General features: G+C 39.0%; 1 protein-coding gene across 1 annotated transcript in view; it reads right to left on the bottom strand.

Annotated features, from left to right (window-relative positions):
- Window positions 1–15,580, bottom strand: part of LOC139725592 (fibrillin-1-like) — a 125,621-nt gene that overhangs the window by 26,017 nt on the left and 84,024 nt on the right. The window contains exons 27-39 of the mRNA XM_071636683.1: window positions 14,946–15,071; window positions 14,273–14,395; window positions 13,373–13,498; window positions 12,501–12,626; window positions 11,692–11,814; window positions 10,789–10,911; window positions 10,073–10,198; window positions 9,546–9,671; window positions 8,828–8,953; window positions 6,712–6,879; window positions 4,768–4,848; window positions 2,445–2,570; window positions 733–864 (exon numbers count right to left, since the gene is read on the bottom strand). Of these exons, the coding sequence (XP_071492784.1) occupies window positions 733–864; window positions 2,445–2,570; window positions 4,768–4,848; window positions 6,712–6,879; window positions 8,828–8,953; window positions 9,546–9,671; window positions 10,073–10,198; window positions 10,789–10,911; window positions 11,692–11,814; window positions 12,501–12,626; window positions 13,373–13,498; window positions 14,273–14,395; window positions 14,946–15,071 (1,632 nt within the window). The remainder of the gene's footprint in view (window positions 1–732; window positions 865–2,444; window positions 2,571–4,767; window positions 4,849–6,711; window positions 6,880–8,827; window positions 8,954–9,545; window positions 9,672–10,072; window positions 10,199–10,788; window positions 10,912–11,691; window positions 11,815–12,500; window positions 12,627–13,372; window positions 13,499–14,272; window positions 14,396–14,945; window positions 15,072–15,580) is intronic.

Genomic DNA, 15,580 nt, shown 5'->3' with positions numbered 1-15,580 from the left:
CACTTATTAATGTTCTATGAAGCTATATCAAGAGAGCCTGTATCGGCACAGATGAAGAAGTGAGTGTCATGCTACTTGCTTAAAATCTTGAACTAGCTTGGGAAGTACGTCAACATAACTTTTTTTTTTTGACAAACAAAATGCTCTGGCTTTTCAATCTGCCTTCACAGGGTGAGTTTTGCAGATACTGTATCAAGCTATATTCAGATAATGATAGTTCTGGTTAATGTCCTGGAATAGAATATAATCTATCAAAATTTTGGGGAGATAAACAGGGAAAAATTAAAGTGGTCTGTCTTGTCAAGCATTGACGAAGATTGTCCCTACTAAACACAAAACTGGCAATTAAATGTTCTACCGTACAGCTTAGAAGAGGAATAGAGACAGGAGAAACACTTATGCATTAAAGGCAAGTGGAAGAGTGAACCCAAATCACCTGTTCATGACTAGATGTTGATGAAATAGCATACTGAGATGGACTCATCTTTGTAACATTTTTATTCATGTCTTTCAAGAATGAAGGACTCTTTTCTTCTGTTGCCCACCACATCAAGTACTATCCTCAAACCATATTAGCTGAAAGCTTGTTGAAGAAGAGTACAATCCCCGTCTTTGCCGACAGCCCATAGACGACCATGCCGACTCTTATTTACATTGCATTTTAAACATTCTGTTTAAATAGGTATCTTTCTAAATGCTGCTAATCTACATGCTTGTCCAATTTCAACTCACCCATACAGTTCTTTCCAGTTGGCATGTTCATAAACATGAAGCCTTGTGGACATATACATGTGTACGAGCCTCTCATGTTCATACAGGTACCAGCTCCACAGATGTAGGCATTCAATTGACATTCATTGACATCTGTAGATGGAAGAAAGAAATGTGCACAAGAGTCATGACGAGAATAATGACATATACATTCAAGAGTCAAGAATATTCATCGTCTGACTCAAAAAGACACAAATTTGCCCTCCACTGCCATACACAATAAAAATCATACAGAATAGGAGTACATGGTTAATCGAACATGAACAGAGTAATATGTGAATAAAAAAATACATATAAATAAATTCATTCACACTCTAGCAACACGTAACAATAGATGTATTTATTGAATCCTTTTATCCCATCCGCTTCTCATCACTCCCCTCCCTCCTGTCAGACTATCAGATAGCATAAGCAGAGAAAGAAACAGACAAGTAGAGAATTTCACAGAAACAGTAGGAATTTAAAGGACAAGTCAACCTTCATATACATAAGGATTGAGAGAATGCAGCGATATTAGTAGAACACATCAGTGAAAGTTTGAGGAAAATTGGACAATCCGTTTAAAAGTTGCGAATATTTTAAGTATCTGCGCAGTCACTGCTGGAAGAGAAGACTACTACAATGTATGATGTCACATGCGTACAACTATATAAGGAAAATAAAAAGAGAATGTCACAAAACTTTACTTTTTGAATAAAGTGCACATTTCTTCGACTTGCTACTGAAGTATGTTAAGGGTAATATCATTCCCCCTGCCTTCTGAAAGAGAGAAGTCGAGTGTTCTTTTGTTATGCAAGAAAAATGGAAATATGTTGAATTTTCTTTATTCTTTCTTTATATCGTTGTATTCATGTGACATCACAAGCTATAGTAGTCTTTTTCATCCAGCCGTGACTGAGCAGAAACTTCAAAAATTCGTAACTTTTTTTTAACGGAGTGTCCGATTTTGCTCAAACTCTCACTGATGTGTTCTACTAATATTGCTGCATTCACTCAACCCACATGTCTATGAAGGTGAACTTGTCCTTTAAGAAGTTGCTGAGAGAGAGAATGAGGCAGAGGAGGGAGGGAGAAAAGAGGGGCGGGGACAAGTAAAGGAGCAGCTGACTGTGAGAAAGGGAGAGGCTTGCACTGCATCACCGACATAAAAACTGGCATAAAAAAGCTTATATATGATCACTACGCCAACAACAAAACCTGACAAACAAACACATAATAATCTTTAATTGGTTTATCATACCATCGCGATAATTATAGAAACTCCACTAAGATTGAGTTGAACACAAAAGACGGTACAAACATGTTCATTTAGCCATCTCAAACCATTCCTATAAATGCCCTTGCATGATTACACTCTCAAACGTGGGGAATAGCAAAGTAGCAAGAAGAGAATGTCCCTAAAGACAGGGAAGGCACATGAGTATGAAAAAAAAAAGAGATTGTGAGAGTGAATTATAAGCATATGTTTGTATACGGGTAGAACATTTTGTTACGATCAACAAAGAGAAAACAGTGCTTCAAACATGTATGTAAATCGCATCAAATAGCACATAAATAATAACAGTATCATCTGCCCACTGTTCCTTTGTAAGTAATAAAACAAGTGGTTGCAAATTCAACAATTAGGGGAAGCATGCGGTATAACCCCCTGAAGCGAGGGGTTGAATCTTTACCTATACACTCCATGGCATCCGGGTTATACTGGTAGCCTGTAGGACACACACACTTGTAGCCACCACTGATTTCCACGCACTGGCCTCCCTTGCACAAGTTCTCAAACTGGGAGCACTCTTTGATTTCTGGAGAAGTTGACATTTGAAGTTTATTAACAACAACATGTAAATGAGTAAATGAGCACATGAATACACAAATACATGAATGGATACATACACTAGTTCAATATACATAAGTGAAGCTAGACAACACATGCATAAACATTAGAACTAAACTGGTTTTCATTGGCAAGAACATATTACATGTATAGAACAAATATAGAATAGAGAAAAAATAAGAAAGAGAAAAGAAAAGAGAAAAGAAAAGAGAATAAAAATAATACAATATATATATTACAGGACGCAGTTGACAAAAGGATCAAAGATAGCACAAGTGCTAATAAGGACTGATCCCATGAACTTATTGTCTGTAGCACATACTGTACATGTATCTCCTTATAACCAACTTAAATCAACGCGTACACTTAGAACTAAAGCCAAGAAGTTTCAAAATTCTTACACAGTGTAATTTATATTTCAAACAAATAATCCATAAACTGTTTTCAAAATGACTTCTACGTTAAGAACAATTAGATACACACACACACACACACACACACACATATAAACCACAGTCAAAGAGTCAATTTCAAAACATTATCTGTTATACACAACACTACTGACCTGTATCAGATCTGATCTTTTTTCTTTTTTTTTTTAAAGAAGAATTTGGAAAGAAAGTAGATTTATATTTCCCTGACTTGCATGCTCTTTGATATATCTCACCTATGCTAACATTTTACTGCTTTTCATATTGCCTGATTTGTCTCCATCGGAACATCTCTGATTAATTGAGCCTAATTATCTTCTCTTTTTCTTCTTTTTCTCTTTACGCTCTGTGAGGACTTTTTTGTGCCCTTTTTGCACTCAGATAGAGTGGTAAGGAGCATTATAAATACCCCTGTTACTATTATTATCATCACCATCATCGTCATCATCATCATCATCATCACCGTCATCACCATCATCTTCATCGTCATCATCGTCATCATCACCATCATCACCATCATCAATATCATAAGGCTATGATAAGTATTAAAATGTTGTTATACCCTTCCATGTTAAGACCTGGGTTATTCTTTACTCATTTGCCAGCTGACCCTGTAACCCTGAGGGACCATTACATTGTCTATCCTTGAACAACTTTGATTCCTTACCGACTGAGGCAGAGTCATGGCACATAAATTGGCTTGGATCGATGAAATGAATTTGAAAATTATTTCTGAATAGAAACCCCTAGAAATCAATTCTGCTGTGGTGATCATCCCCACCAAATGGATAATATGTATATAATTTCATCTCATTTCACTTCATTTCATTTCATTTATTTCATTTCCAACAAACGTACAATTACAGTATAACATTTGCATACACCTAGTCATACGAAATCAATGCAGCTCATTTCTCATAATAAGGAAAAATATGCTACGAGGAAATACAATCATAGCTGGGCCTATACTGTGACTTTACTCACTGTATGCCAACTTGGCTCTTTGAGTTTTGCGTCTAGCGACAAAGAATTGTTAAAAAATCAGCAAATATTCTGTCACTGGGGCCCACATCTGGACTACTTTGAGGCCACTGTGGCCTGTATGGAAGAACTGGGCTACCTTTTCTCTTGTTGGTGGTTCATAATTTTAAAGGGATCGTAAAGTTTTGGTTAAGACCTAATTTCAGGTTTCTAACATTTTTTGGTGAGATAATGAAAAACCTCTTATGAAATATGAAAGAGCATGTAATTTCATGAGGAATTCAATGTTTACTTGATGAAAATTGGTTTTGAAATGGCTAAGATATCCAAAACAGAGCGATTCTAATTAAGTGTGGGACCCACCTTTCATTACGATCACTTTGTTTTACTTTGTTTTTGGATGTTGCAGTCATTCCAAACCCGATTTTCATCAAATAAACTTTGAATTCATCTTAAAATGGTATGCTGTGTACTATTTCATAAGTGTTTTCTTGGTATCCCGCCACAAGCTAAAAGCCCAATTCTCATCTCCACCAATACTGTACCATCCCTTTAAGCTTGGCTAAGATCCTCCTCCACATTTCAGAGGAGGACACAAAAAAAAGCTGGAGCATCAGCACTATGCAACCAATGAACAGATAGCTCTATAAAGAAACAGACAGTGAGACAGACAGATAGATGGAAAGCAAAAAATAGTAGTTTTGAGTCTTTGGCTCCGATGAGACAAATGAGAGTGAAAATAGACAGACCAACCTTGACTCGGCCTCCCTGTTCCGTTGCGGCTAGGGTCTACAACAGCATCCAGTCCAAAGGGACACAAGCGATTGAATGCAGCTGTAAAGAGAGATACAGACATGGTACGTAATCATCTAAATAGGACGTTTTAGCGGTGGATTAAAAACACGTATTGTCATCCGCTCAATTTTTACTGTTCATTATGAGAGCAAATTGAACGAAATGCATAGGCAAATGTAATAATTTCCCATAGGCAAACCGTTGTCACTGGCCTTCCAATAATACACTGTATTTTGTCTCATCTGTTGCGCGAGCGCTTGCTGAGTGCATGAACGCTTGCTACAAGTGCGCGCAATTTTTTACAATTCACAAGTGCGCAAACATCTTGCTAGTTGCTTCATATGCAGTTGCGTAGGGCCTACTCCTTTTTCAGTGCTGAGTCAATTTCAAAAGACGAGTAGAAGTGCGGTACTTTTGTGCAGTTTATTTACACGCCGCGGTACAAACAAAAAGAGTGTCTTGCATAGCTACAGACTTGTACATGTACACCTATAGATCATTATACATATCAAATTTGAAATAAATTGCTTAAATACTGAGGAAGTAGTTTGCTCCACAAAATTTTGGGAAAATTCTTGTTACCATGGCAACGCTTTCTCTAACAAACACGAAGAACATATCTTGCACATCTACACCTCAATGCCATCATGTTCCCTAAGTTTCATCTAAACTGCTTCAAAACGGTAGGGGTTCGCGACATAAGATTTGCAAAGGACTGCCCTACCACCTGACCAACCACATGCTGCTTCCTATATTCCGCCTCATACACTTTGTGTATGCAGGGGTATAAAAAGGGAAACCATTTTTTTTTTTTAAATAGTCCTACAATACATTAACAGTACTACAACTGAAATCATCCAGAATGATGGTAAACCGCCAACATTCTCGTAAGTGTATTTGATTAATTCTGCTATTTTGGTTATCAGGTGGTTTTTTATATATATGTATATATAATTGTGTAGTTTTATCTTTTAATCGTAGACTGATTGTATGATTATGTATGTTACCATAAAATGAAATATTACACTGTACAAAATTCTGCAATTCAGCCATGTTCATGGTTGCAAATGAATTTTTAAAAATAAACCATTACCATTACCATTCTCCTTGGTCAGTTCTCCATGGTATAAATGACATGTCAAAGAAATAGACTTCACCGTACACATGGAACGGGAAGAAACTTTTCATGCAGACATCACAGGCCTATTGCACAAACCTTCATCACTCTTTGGTGTTCACGTCGTCATCATCAACAACTGACAAACGGGCTAAGCAAGTTTTTAACACCCCAGTTATGTACAATGTATATGTATCCTCCCAATGGCTCCCCTCGTTTCTGGTCGAAGTTATGGTACAATCCTACTCCATCAGACTAGAATGACACTTACATTTCCATTTCCTTCCATATGATTGATACACAGAGGATCATATATTCAGAAAACTACATCAACTACAGTTGTCAGATAATGCACTCTTTCGTCACGTTTTATTTCATTGCAACTGATCGACAAATTCCCCCTCATCTATGCAAATAAGCAGTGATTATTCATTGCTTTTATAGTAGAAGCCACAAAGAAAAAAAATTATGAGAATACATACCCAGATCGGTGCATATCTACATTGATGAAAGGCAATTTGTCAATTAATTGTAATAATTACATTGTTGTTCTGCAACAGATTTTTTTTACTTTTACGTTCTGAAAGTACAATGCGTAAGCTGAAGATTTTGCAATGTTCCTTGATTTACACTAATTATATACATCTACCCTGCAAATATAACAAGACAAAAGATAAAATGCCTCTTCATCAAAATAATTTTAGCCTAGTTCCTGCTTGCATATATACATTGCACTCATAGCCATCTAAAAAAAAAATCTTTTTTGAAGCTGAATTTGAACATACTTGTGTTGACCTCGGGGCAAATCTCGCAGGGAGTTCCCCAGCCTTTCCCCACGACAGAGCAGCAACAGTTGGACCGGGGGATGTTATCCCCGATGGGCAAGCTGCACGTCTGGATGTCCAGCCTCGGATCATCGGGCACACTGGCGTAGCACACACCCCTTCTGATATCTATACCGCAATATGGCAAGGGGGGGGGGGGGTGGACATAATATACGGTCTCAGTGAACTGATTTAAAGGCTCCAGAATAAAACAACATTAGCATTTCTAAACTCTGGGCTGCGGGGCTTACGATTAAAAGGTTAAAACACAAAACTTGATTTTAAAATTGGCAGATATTCTTGAGTCTCAGAAAAAAAAAATATGTGAAAGTTATAGACTAGAGTTCATTCCCTGGTGTCAGCTGACCTAGTAACTATGCATACCACTCACTGTGTTACATTATGCTTTAGCATCGTGCAATGTTGTGAGAGATCCTATGCATTCTTGACGGGTCACACCCGCCTTCTTCTTTAAAAAAAAAATGAAATTAATAAACATGCTGTCATCATGAAACATTGCATATCAAATTCTCATCATCATACAGGATAACCCAAACACATGAAGACTGAAGGAATCAGGTATACCGTAAAGTTCCGTGTATAAGACGCACCCGTGTATAAGACGCACCCCTACTTTCGGGCCTAAAATTTAAAAAAAAAAAAAAATTCCACGCAAATATTGCGTGTTTCATACATATTATTTCAGCTCAAAATTTCCCTAGAATGCAGCATGTATTTGCTCTATATTTCGTTTCCTTTTATACTTTCTTTTAACGGTATTCATCTGACATCGGCAAAATATGGAAAACGCAAAATGCGAGACTTGTCTCGGTACTCACTTGCTATTGTTTCGCCTTTCAATCGTGGTACATGTGTCATGCATATCGTACTCATGAGTGTACAGTACGATCTTTGCTGTCATACATAGCAGAGGGTACGTGTCTCGCATATTGACGCATGTCAGACTGGAAGGTTCATTACGAAAAATAAGAAAAACATCAACAAGTGTAGAAGAGGGATCATACGGCGAGACGTACGGTGCGTACGGTAATTACACTCACTGTTGTTTCGCCCGGAGGGATTGCCAGTAACATGTGTGTTTCTTGTACCATGCTTGTATGCACAGTGCTAGCCTTTTGCAAAAGGCAGCTCGCTATAATTTCAGCACACGCACACAGAGAGCAATGGACTTGCACACACAGCGCGCAACGGGCAAGCGCGCTACGATCCGATCGCTGTGTGCACGCGAGTCCATTGCAAAAGCCTCTCTGCTCTGCAGCTGCTACCTTTGCCAAAGGTTTGCTAGCTAGCTCGCCTAGCTACAGTGTAGCTATGCTACAGTACAGTATCCTAGCTGGCATCGTGAAATGAAGAGCAAACGCATGCTTCACACATCGTTCATATTAACGGTGACATAGTGTCGATCCTACTCAGTATTTTACAGCTTTTGTCTATGGCCATATTGATACTAATACATTGATAAGTTTTACGGTATCAGTAATTTAGTAATGATACCTGTACATCGCGTATTCCAGCTACTAGGTTGGCTGTTGGTAGCTTGGTAGACTGACATCGGTAGCATACAGCAGTGCTGTTACAGCTGTTGTCTATGGCCAGATTGATACATCGTTACTGCACAAGGCCGATCGTAAGTTTATCTCGTATTTGCAGCTTTTGTGTGTGTCCAGATTGAAAGATCGCCCATTTATCCGTAAGTTTTAGTGATTGCTTACCTTCCAAACGTCGATGGGCATACATGGCCCCAAGTTGGCCTTATAAAATTGGGTGTATATGACAGATTTTTTTTCCGTGATTCGACTGTACCCGTATATACGACGCACCCCCGATTTTCAATGTTTTCCGACGAAAAAATAGTGCGTCTTATAAACGGAACTTTACGGTATGTCTGCCTAATGTGCACTTCATGGGGTATTTGAGTGCTTTTATTTAGTCTTTAATCAAGACCCTTATGATGATGGAATGACACTTTGTACACAACAGGTGGCAGTAACTCTTTTTTAAAACTATTCATTTGTTTCTTCATTATCTTGTCCTCTTCCTCCTCCTTCATACCTACCAGTGCAGGCGGTTCCATCACGGGACAGGACCCAATTTGGTGGACACTGACAGATGTACGAGCCTTTGGTGTTGATACAGGTCCCACTTACGCAATATGTGTCCGGGTCCTCACACTCGTTGACATCTGCAGTGGTGGGTGAGAAATGATAATACACCTTTACCCAGTTTGGTGAGTCTATGAATATATGGATGACGTGTATGCTACCCACTGAGATTTGTGAACTATGTGAAACACTGAAAGTGACAACACACTATAGAATTTCATACAATGCCTTGTGTGTGCATCATGCATGGTTTCCTTCTTATCCATCGTAAGCAAAACTCAAGTGTCATATCGCATCACTGTTCACTGATTATTTGTTCAGTGTCATATCAAGGACTTAAAAAAAAAGTTTTCTAGTATGAAATGTTGCTTTATTGCAAAATATGTATCGCACGATGACTAGTACTTAAATTTGTACAAGCAATTAAAACTCACAAATACACAAATGCTCGATAGAAATACCTATGGAGAACGAAGGTTAATTGTTGCTCCATGACAGTGGCTGAAACAATGATGAAATAATGCCTCCCGCACCCTTCGGGTGAAGGCATAAAAAAAGAGGTCTTGATACATCTACCTAAAAAGTGTTATTATGTTGGAGAAAATCATGTCAATTTTCAGATGTGCTTGTTTTGGTGAGCAACAGCGCTCCCAGAAAATTTCAATCACGTACCTGTGCAGTTCCCGCCACCACTGTCAAGCATGTAACCCGGATTGCACTCGCAGCGGAACGTTCCCGGAACATTGATACACTGACCAAAGACACAGATGTCCGGGAAGTTGGAGCACTCATCGATGTCTGGACGTCAGCACAAAAAGCATGATTAAAAACATTAACAAAAATATTGTGAGAATTACATAATATTGCTTGCTTCCTTCCACTCTCACTCTCATCCCGAGTCACACGTTTTAAATTTCAATATACATTATTACATTAACAATCATTTTAGTCTGTACATATTGCTACAATGCAATCTAACATTGATGCTATATTCATTTTTGTTGTTGTTTTTCAAATGAGAAGTGAAAAATAGACTTGAAACTTATATGTATCTCTTTCAAATCCAAGGTTTTGAGTTTTGACTTTCATCTGAGAAAGACTCTGAGTAGAGTCAATGCACTCTCCGCACTTCAATGACACTTTCAAAACATGTTCCATGAAAAGCAAAAAGCCCACGGTAGTCTCGCCGAGTGCCTCACCTTCGCAGCTGTCCCTCAGCTCGCTGGGGTAGAAACCCATTTCACACTCGCACTCATAGCGCCCGGGCATGTTTAGACACTGGCCGTTCAGACACAGAGCCTGGTTCTGCATACACTCGTCAACATCTGAAAGACAGTTGAATTTGTTATATTAACGTCCGTTCACTGTTTCCATCCCCCCTTTTTTTTAAGATGATAGCAAAGCACTGAGAAGGCCATACACCTAGTGCCACAAGGTGTTACAGGCCATGGCCAGCTCACTTCAATATTTTAGGTGACAAGTCATAACTGCTCAAAATGCTGCATTTTTGCTTGATGAAACTATTTCCCATGAAGTTTTATGCAACTGTGGAATCAAAGAGGCAGACCCACATCAGATGCAAGTCTGGGGTATAGGATAGCAATCATAATTCACATGTCATAAAAACCATTAACTATTTAATCATTAGTACGGAAGATGTTCATCATCGTGGTAGAAACTGAAGGAAATAAAGTTGATCTTTTGTCCCACGAAGCGAGGTAAACACGAAAGTATGAATATTTAATCATTCTCAGAAAACCACTACTTTTACATCATACTGGCAGACATGAACAACAATTTGCCTATTATAACACGAAATTAAGAATTGCCCTGTAAACATGTCTCAATGTCAGACTCATGGCTGTAATAACACTTGAACCTTGCTGAGATATTCTTGTGATGTGAACTCACTCACCGATGCATGACAGTCCATCGCCAATAAAGCCCTGGTTGCACTGACACTGGTAGGATCCAGGGATGTTCACACAGCGTGCATTCTCATGACACTCATGGTTGGCACTCTCACACTCATCAATATCTGACCCCAATAAAGAGAAAAAAATGTGATTTCTTACTAGGAAACTAAACCAAGGTATAATACGAGATAACCTGTGAAGTAAAATTAAGTGTATATTTGGGCAATAGACATTTACTAATGGACGTAAGGTAAATAACATCACGCATCAAAAGAATTCAAAACCCATTTCGGATACTAGTATTTCAGCATTGAACGGAAATACATGATGCCATATAACAGAAGAGCAGAACTCCTGCCATAAAATAACTTTGGCAATCAAATCGAAAGATATTGTCATCATCCCGCAACAGATAACGATAATGTCAGATTTGCACGCTTAGGACTTCTCTGTGCAACAGCTGTTCTGTGCAACAGCTAGCCCAGCTGAGTAGGGCTGTCCTTTGGTGTGCAGCTTACGATGTTGTCTTACGCAACACTTTTCCTCTATGTATCAGTATTATGATTAATTAATTAACCTTACATCAAGTAAAGCAACTACACATGATGGTACATGGTTGAGCTATCTAGTCACTACTGATTCAAATCCTACACCAAGTTGCAACTCCAAGTCATACTACAATCAAGGACATAAGTAAAAATTTTGGAATGTGACAGTGAAAGACAAGACAACAGGTTTCTTTTCCTCACATATCATGACAGCATAAAGCAAGCTATATCCTCCGCTTATTCAACACAAACAATATTGGTGGCTACTTTGTACAAAGTTTAGTAAAAGGTCATCCACAGGTACTTTGATAGTGTGCACACATAGTTCTCAAACTGACACTGTGTATATCTTACCGACACAGATGTTTCCGTCGACGATGAATCCAGGATTGCAGATACAGACGAAGGAGCCCTGAGTGTTTTCACACTGGGAGTTGATGGCACACTTGTGAATTTGCAGCATACACTCGTCAATGTCTGAAATGCACACAAAACACACCGTTCTACAGACTTCATCAGATCAATGTACATGCATTTATTCATAAAGCTGGTCTCAACAGCTAGCAATTTTATCATTGGATGATTGCCATGCATAGTGTAACTAATAGATACTACATACATGCCTTCCAAGTATGGAAATACATGTATGTTGAGGAAGAAATGCACACTGAAAAGCTCCTACCAGGTTCTCATTCTCACAGAAAAAAAAGTATTCCCCTATGTACTGTAGAAGTGGATATTTTCGCACGACTTAATTTTCTTTTTAATTCTGCGGAATCAAGACATCAACTACTGGAACATATGGCACGCAAAAATATTCGTGCGCTTTTATTTTTGCACTAGCTTCTGGTTGCGCGAAATGCGCGAAAATTTCAACACCGCGAAAATTTCCACTTCTACAGTACTTGAATACAGTAGTAAACTGACCTGCCATACATATCCAAATCTTCAATAAGAATGACATGACAACGCTTCAATGTAATAGTATATGTTTCAAATTGAAAATGTTCATACCCCCTCCCCTCAAAAGCACAACAACAACAACAACAACAACAAATCGCCTGAACGTGCAATATGTCAACATACACTAAATGCGCTGATGAGAGAAGCTACAGTGAATATAGCAGCAACAAAGACCATGATGACACAAGGGTGATTTTTACCTGAACAGCCGTCAATGTTTGGTTTCATGGAGTAGCCTTCAAAACACTGGCAGGTGTAGGACCCCCTGGTGTTCTTGCAGGTGCCCGCTACACAGATGGAGCTGTCTGCGCTGCACTCATCAATATCTGCAAACAGGTGGTGTGGTTAACATGAAACCTCATACGGTTGGAACACATGGGCAGGTCATGAACTAATATGTACATAGTATGTTGAAAATTAATAACGGACAATCTTCCTGGAATGGAGAGCTACCACCATGACTTCTCTCCCTCTAAACTAAGCATTCCAATTGTACTGTACCCATGTCTTTGCACAATTTAGTAGTAATCCTCATGAAAATTACCAGTAGTAGGTTGTTTTCCATCGATGCATGCAACATATATATATTTTTTTTAAAGTGACTGATTAAGTAGAACTCTCCAAGGCAAAAACAGTTGTCACATGCAATGATATTACAAATAATAACTAAGCTGTGTGTACCACTTCTCTCCATTTACAATAAGCAGGTTATGGTAAGAACTCTACTGCTTGCCTGTTGATTTCTCTTTCTCAGTAGCATGACTGATGTGGAAGCCTATCCAGTAAGAACCTTACAAACTAACCCACATGATATTAACCCGTTGAGGACGAGCTGATTTTGCCATAACAGGCATTTCCCATAGACACCTGCACAAGTATACTTGGGACTCGTCTTCAACGGGTAAACGGGAGACAGTGTTTTTTTTTTAAAATGCAAACAATGTGACAAAATGTCACAATATAATAATATTTTAGAATACCAATGATCAGCTCATGTAATGGCTGTCGTTCAGAGGCAATTGAAGATGTACACTAGATATACCAAGGCTCAAAATGGATTAAGGATTCTCACCAAGACAGCTCCTGAAGTTATCAGCTGGCCTGAAGCCTGGGAAACAGTCACAGACGTAGGTACCCTCCTGGTTGTCACACTGGCCTCCTCCACAGATATCAGGGTTCTCCGTGCACTCATTGACATCTGACAGAGAGAGGTGGACACACTAACAATTTTTTGTTTAAACATTACTGTTGCTACACTGGCAGTGATGGGCAAATCATGAGGAGGTTTGGCTGAATATCAGTGGTATGGTAAAGAGTGCAGCCAGAGATGAAATGTCTGACACAAACATACTCCCCATTCTCAGAAATTTGTAACATCTTGATGCTATGGGCCTCTCCCTGTCTTCCCTTCACAGACAAGGAGAGGTCTTCACTTTGTAAAGAAATTGCAAATGAATGAAAGTGAGAGTAATACCTATGGTAAAATTATGTGGCCTAACATGCCTCTTTATAGAGTTTTAGTTTTATGTACTAGCGATAGGTTGTGCATGTTCAACAGCAAATATTCTTCATTATGGATGTCAAAATAGGATGGCATGGGGTGAAATGCACAGAGAAATTATACAACCAAAAACAACCCAAACAAAGCCTGAGAATGAATGTCATGGATATTGGTGTATTTTGAGGTTAGTCTCTTTTGAATACTCTTACTGATCAATTCCCAAAGTTCCGACGGGTATGTCTGAAGTGGATGCAATCAAAACCATGTATATAATATGTTCTTCCACTGACCTATCAACTTTTCAACTGGTATCAACTTATCAACTTTTATCAACATATCAACTTTTCACTGGCCAGCACACGGCATGCTATTAGCCACTTGATCGTGCAATGCCTGATGAATGAACCCACACGCCGTATCAGAAACAAGGAGGAAGTAACACTCAACCATGACGCACGATCTCTCACTGACCTGCGCACGACCTTCCGTTGGCCATGAGTCGGAAGCCAGTGTGGCACTGGCATTCGAAGCTGCCCTGGGTGTTGACGCAAGTGTGGTCGCAGCCCCCATTGGCCATCTCACACTCGTCCATGTCTGCGATGGGGAAGAAAAAGGGAGGCAAGCATGGTGACAACATTGAAGACAAACATGTTGAGGTTGGTGTGGGCATGACTACCAATGGACATTTTAACCGACCAAAAAATGTGGAAAACAAAAGTCCAGCACCACGGTACAATGATCTAATCAGTTTGAAGCAGTTCTTATCTCATGTAGGATTACAAGAGAGGTTGGGTTGTCTGTAAGGACTGAAAATCAAGCATTTTCTAGTAAAAAAGCTCATTTGAAGAAAGAGCCCCCTTTTCCCTACCATACTGTCCCCAGATTTGTCATTTCAAACTGCAGTCATTATAAGCTATAAAAAAAAGAGGAAATTACAACAGTAACAGCTGATGTAGACAGCATTGATTAGTTATCATGGAAAAGGCACCTCTGCATGGTGCAATTCTTTAAAACTGCTCCGTGAACAGGATCCTGAAGTCAATTTTCCCTAATTCTTATCAGTACCGGTACAGAAAATGTGCTTAATTATGGCTCCATGCCTCGGATTGGCCTTACCCAGAGAGGACAAAGAGGGCGCACTTACCCTGGCAGGCCCTGTAGTTGCTGGTGGGTCTGAAGCCAGGATTGCACATGCAGCGGTAGGTCCCGACCACGTTCTGACACTCGCCGTTTGAGCAGATACCGTGACTGATGGAACACTCGTTGATATCTACACATTTCATTTTAAACGAGAGTTAAAATATCAGTCAAGTGCTTATCATAGATAACAACAATCTATTGCTGTAAGATAGAATTATATCAAAGATTAGAAAAAAAAACAACCACAGTGTGCATACACAGCTTAAATTGTAATCTGAGGCACCAGTTTTTTCTCAATTCTAATGTAAGAATTGTGATAATGCATCCCATACTGCAACAAAGTGCTGGCCATGGTAAATGTAATACTTTGCTAAGACTTACCACACTTTTATTAACCACTTACATAGTAATGGAATTTAACAGCACAGAAATTTTCTGTTGTCCATGAAACTGTAACAGTCTCATTCATTACTGTTGACACGATAGCAACTGTCATTATTTGAGCACCCTGTTTCCTTCAGGTGACTCTAAGATATCGCTATAACTGTACCTAAATTGTCTTACCGCATGAATCATTTAGTGCATGAGTGATGTAAATTTGCACCCCACCCCATTGAGTAAACAATGATGTGATGGCTG

The sequence above is a fragment of the Diadema antillarum genome, unplaced genomic scaffold, assembly GCF_040938485.1.
Source record: "Diadema antillarum isolate AM-2024a unplaced genomic scaffold, OU_Dant_1.0 seq00000050_RagTag, whole genome shotgun sequence".
In the NCBI taxonomy this organism is placed as follows: domain Eukaryota; kingdom Metazoa; phylum Echinodermata; class Echinoidea; order Diadematoida; family Diadematidae; genus Diadema; species Diadema antillarum.
Note: the sequence above shows the minus strand (reverse complement) of the source record. Positions and strands in the feature narration are given on the sequence as shown.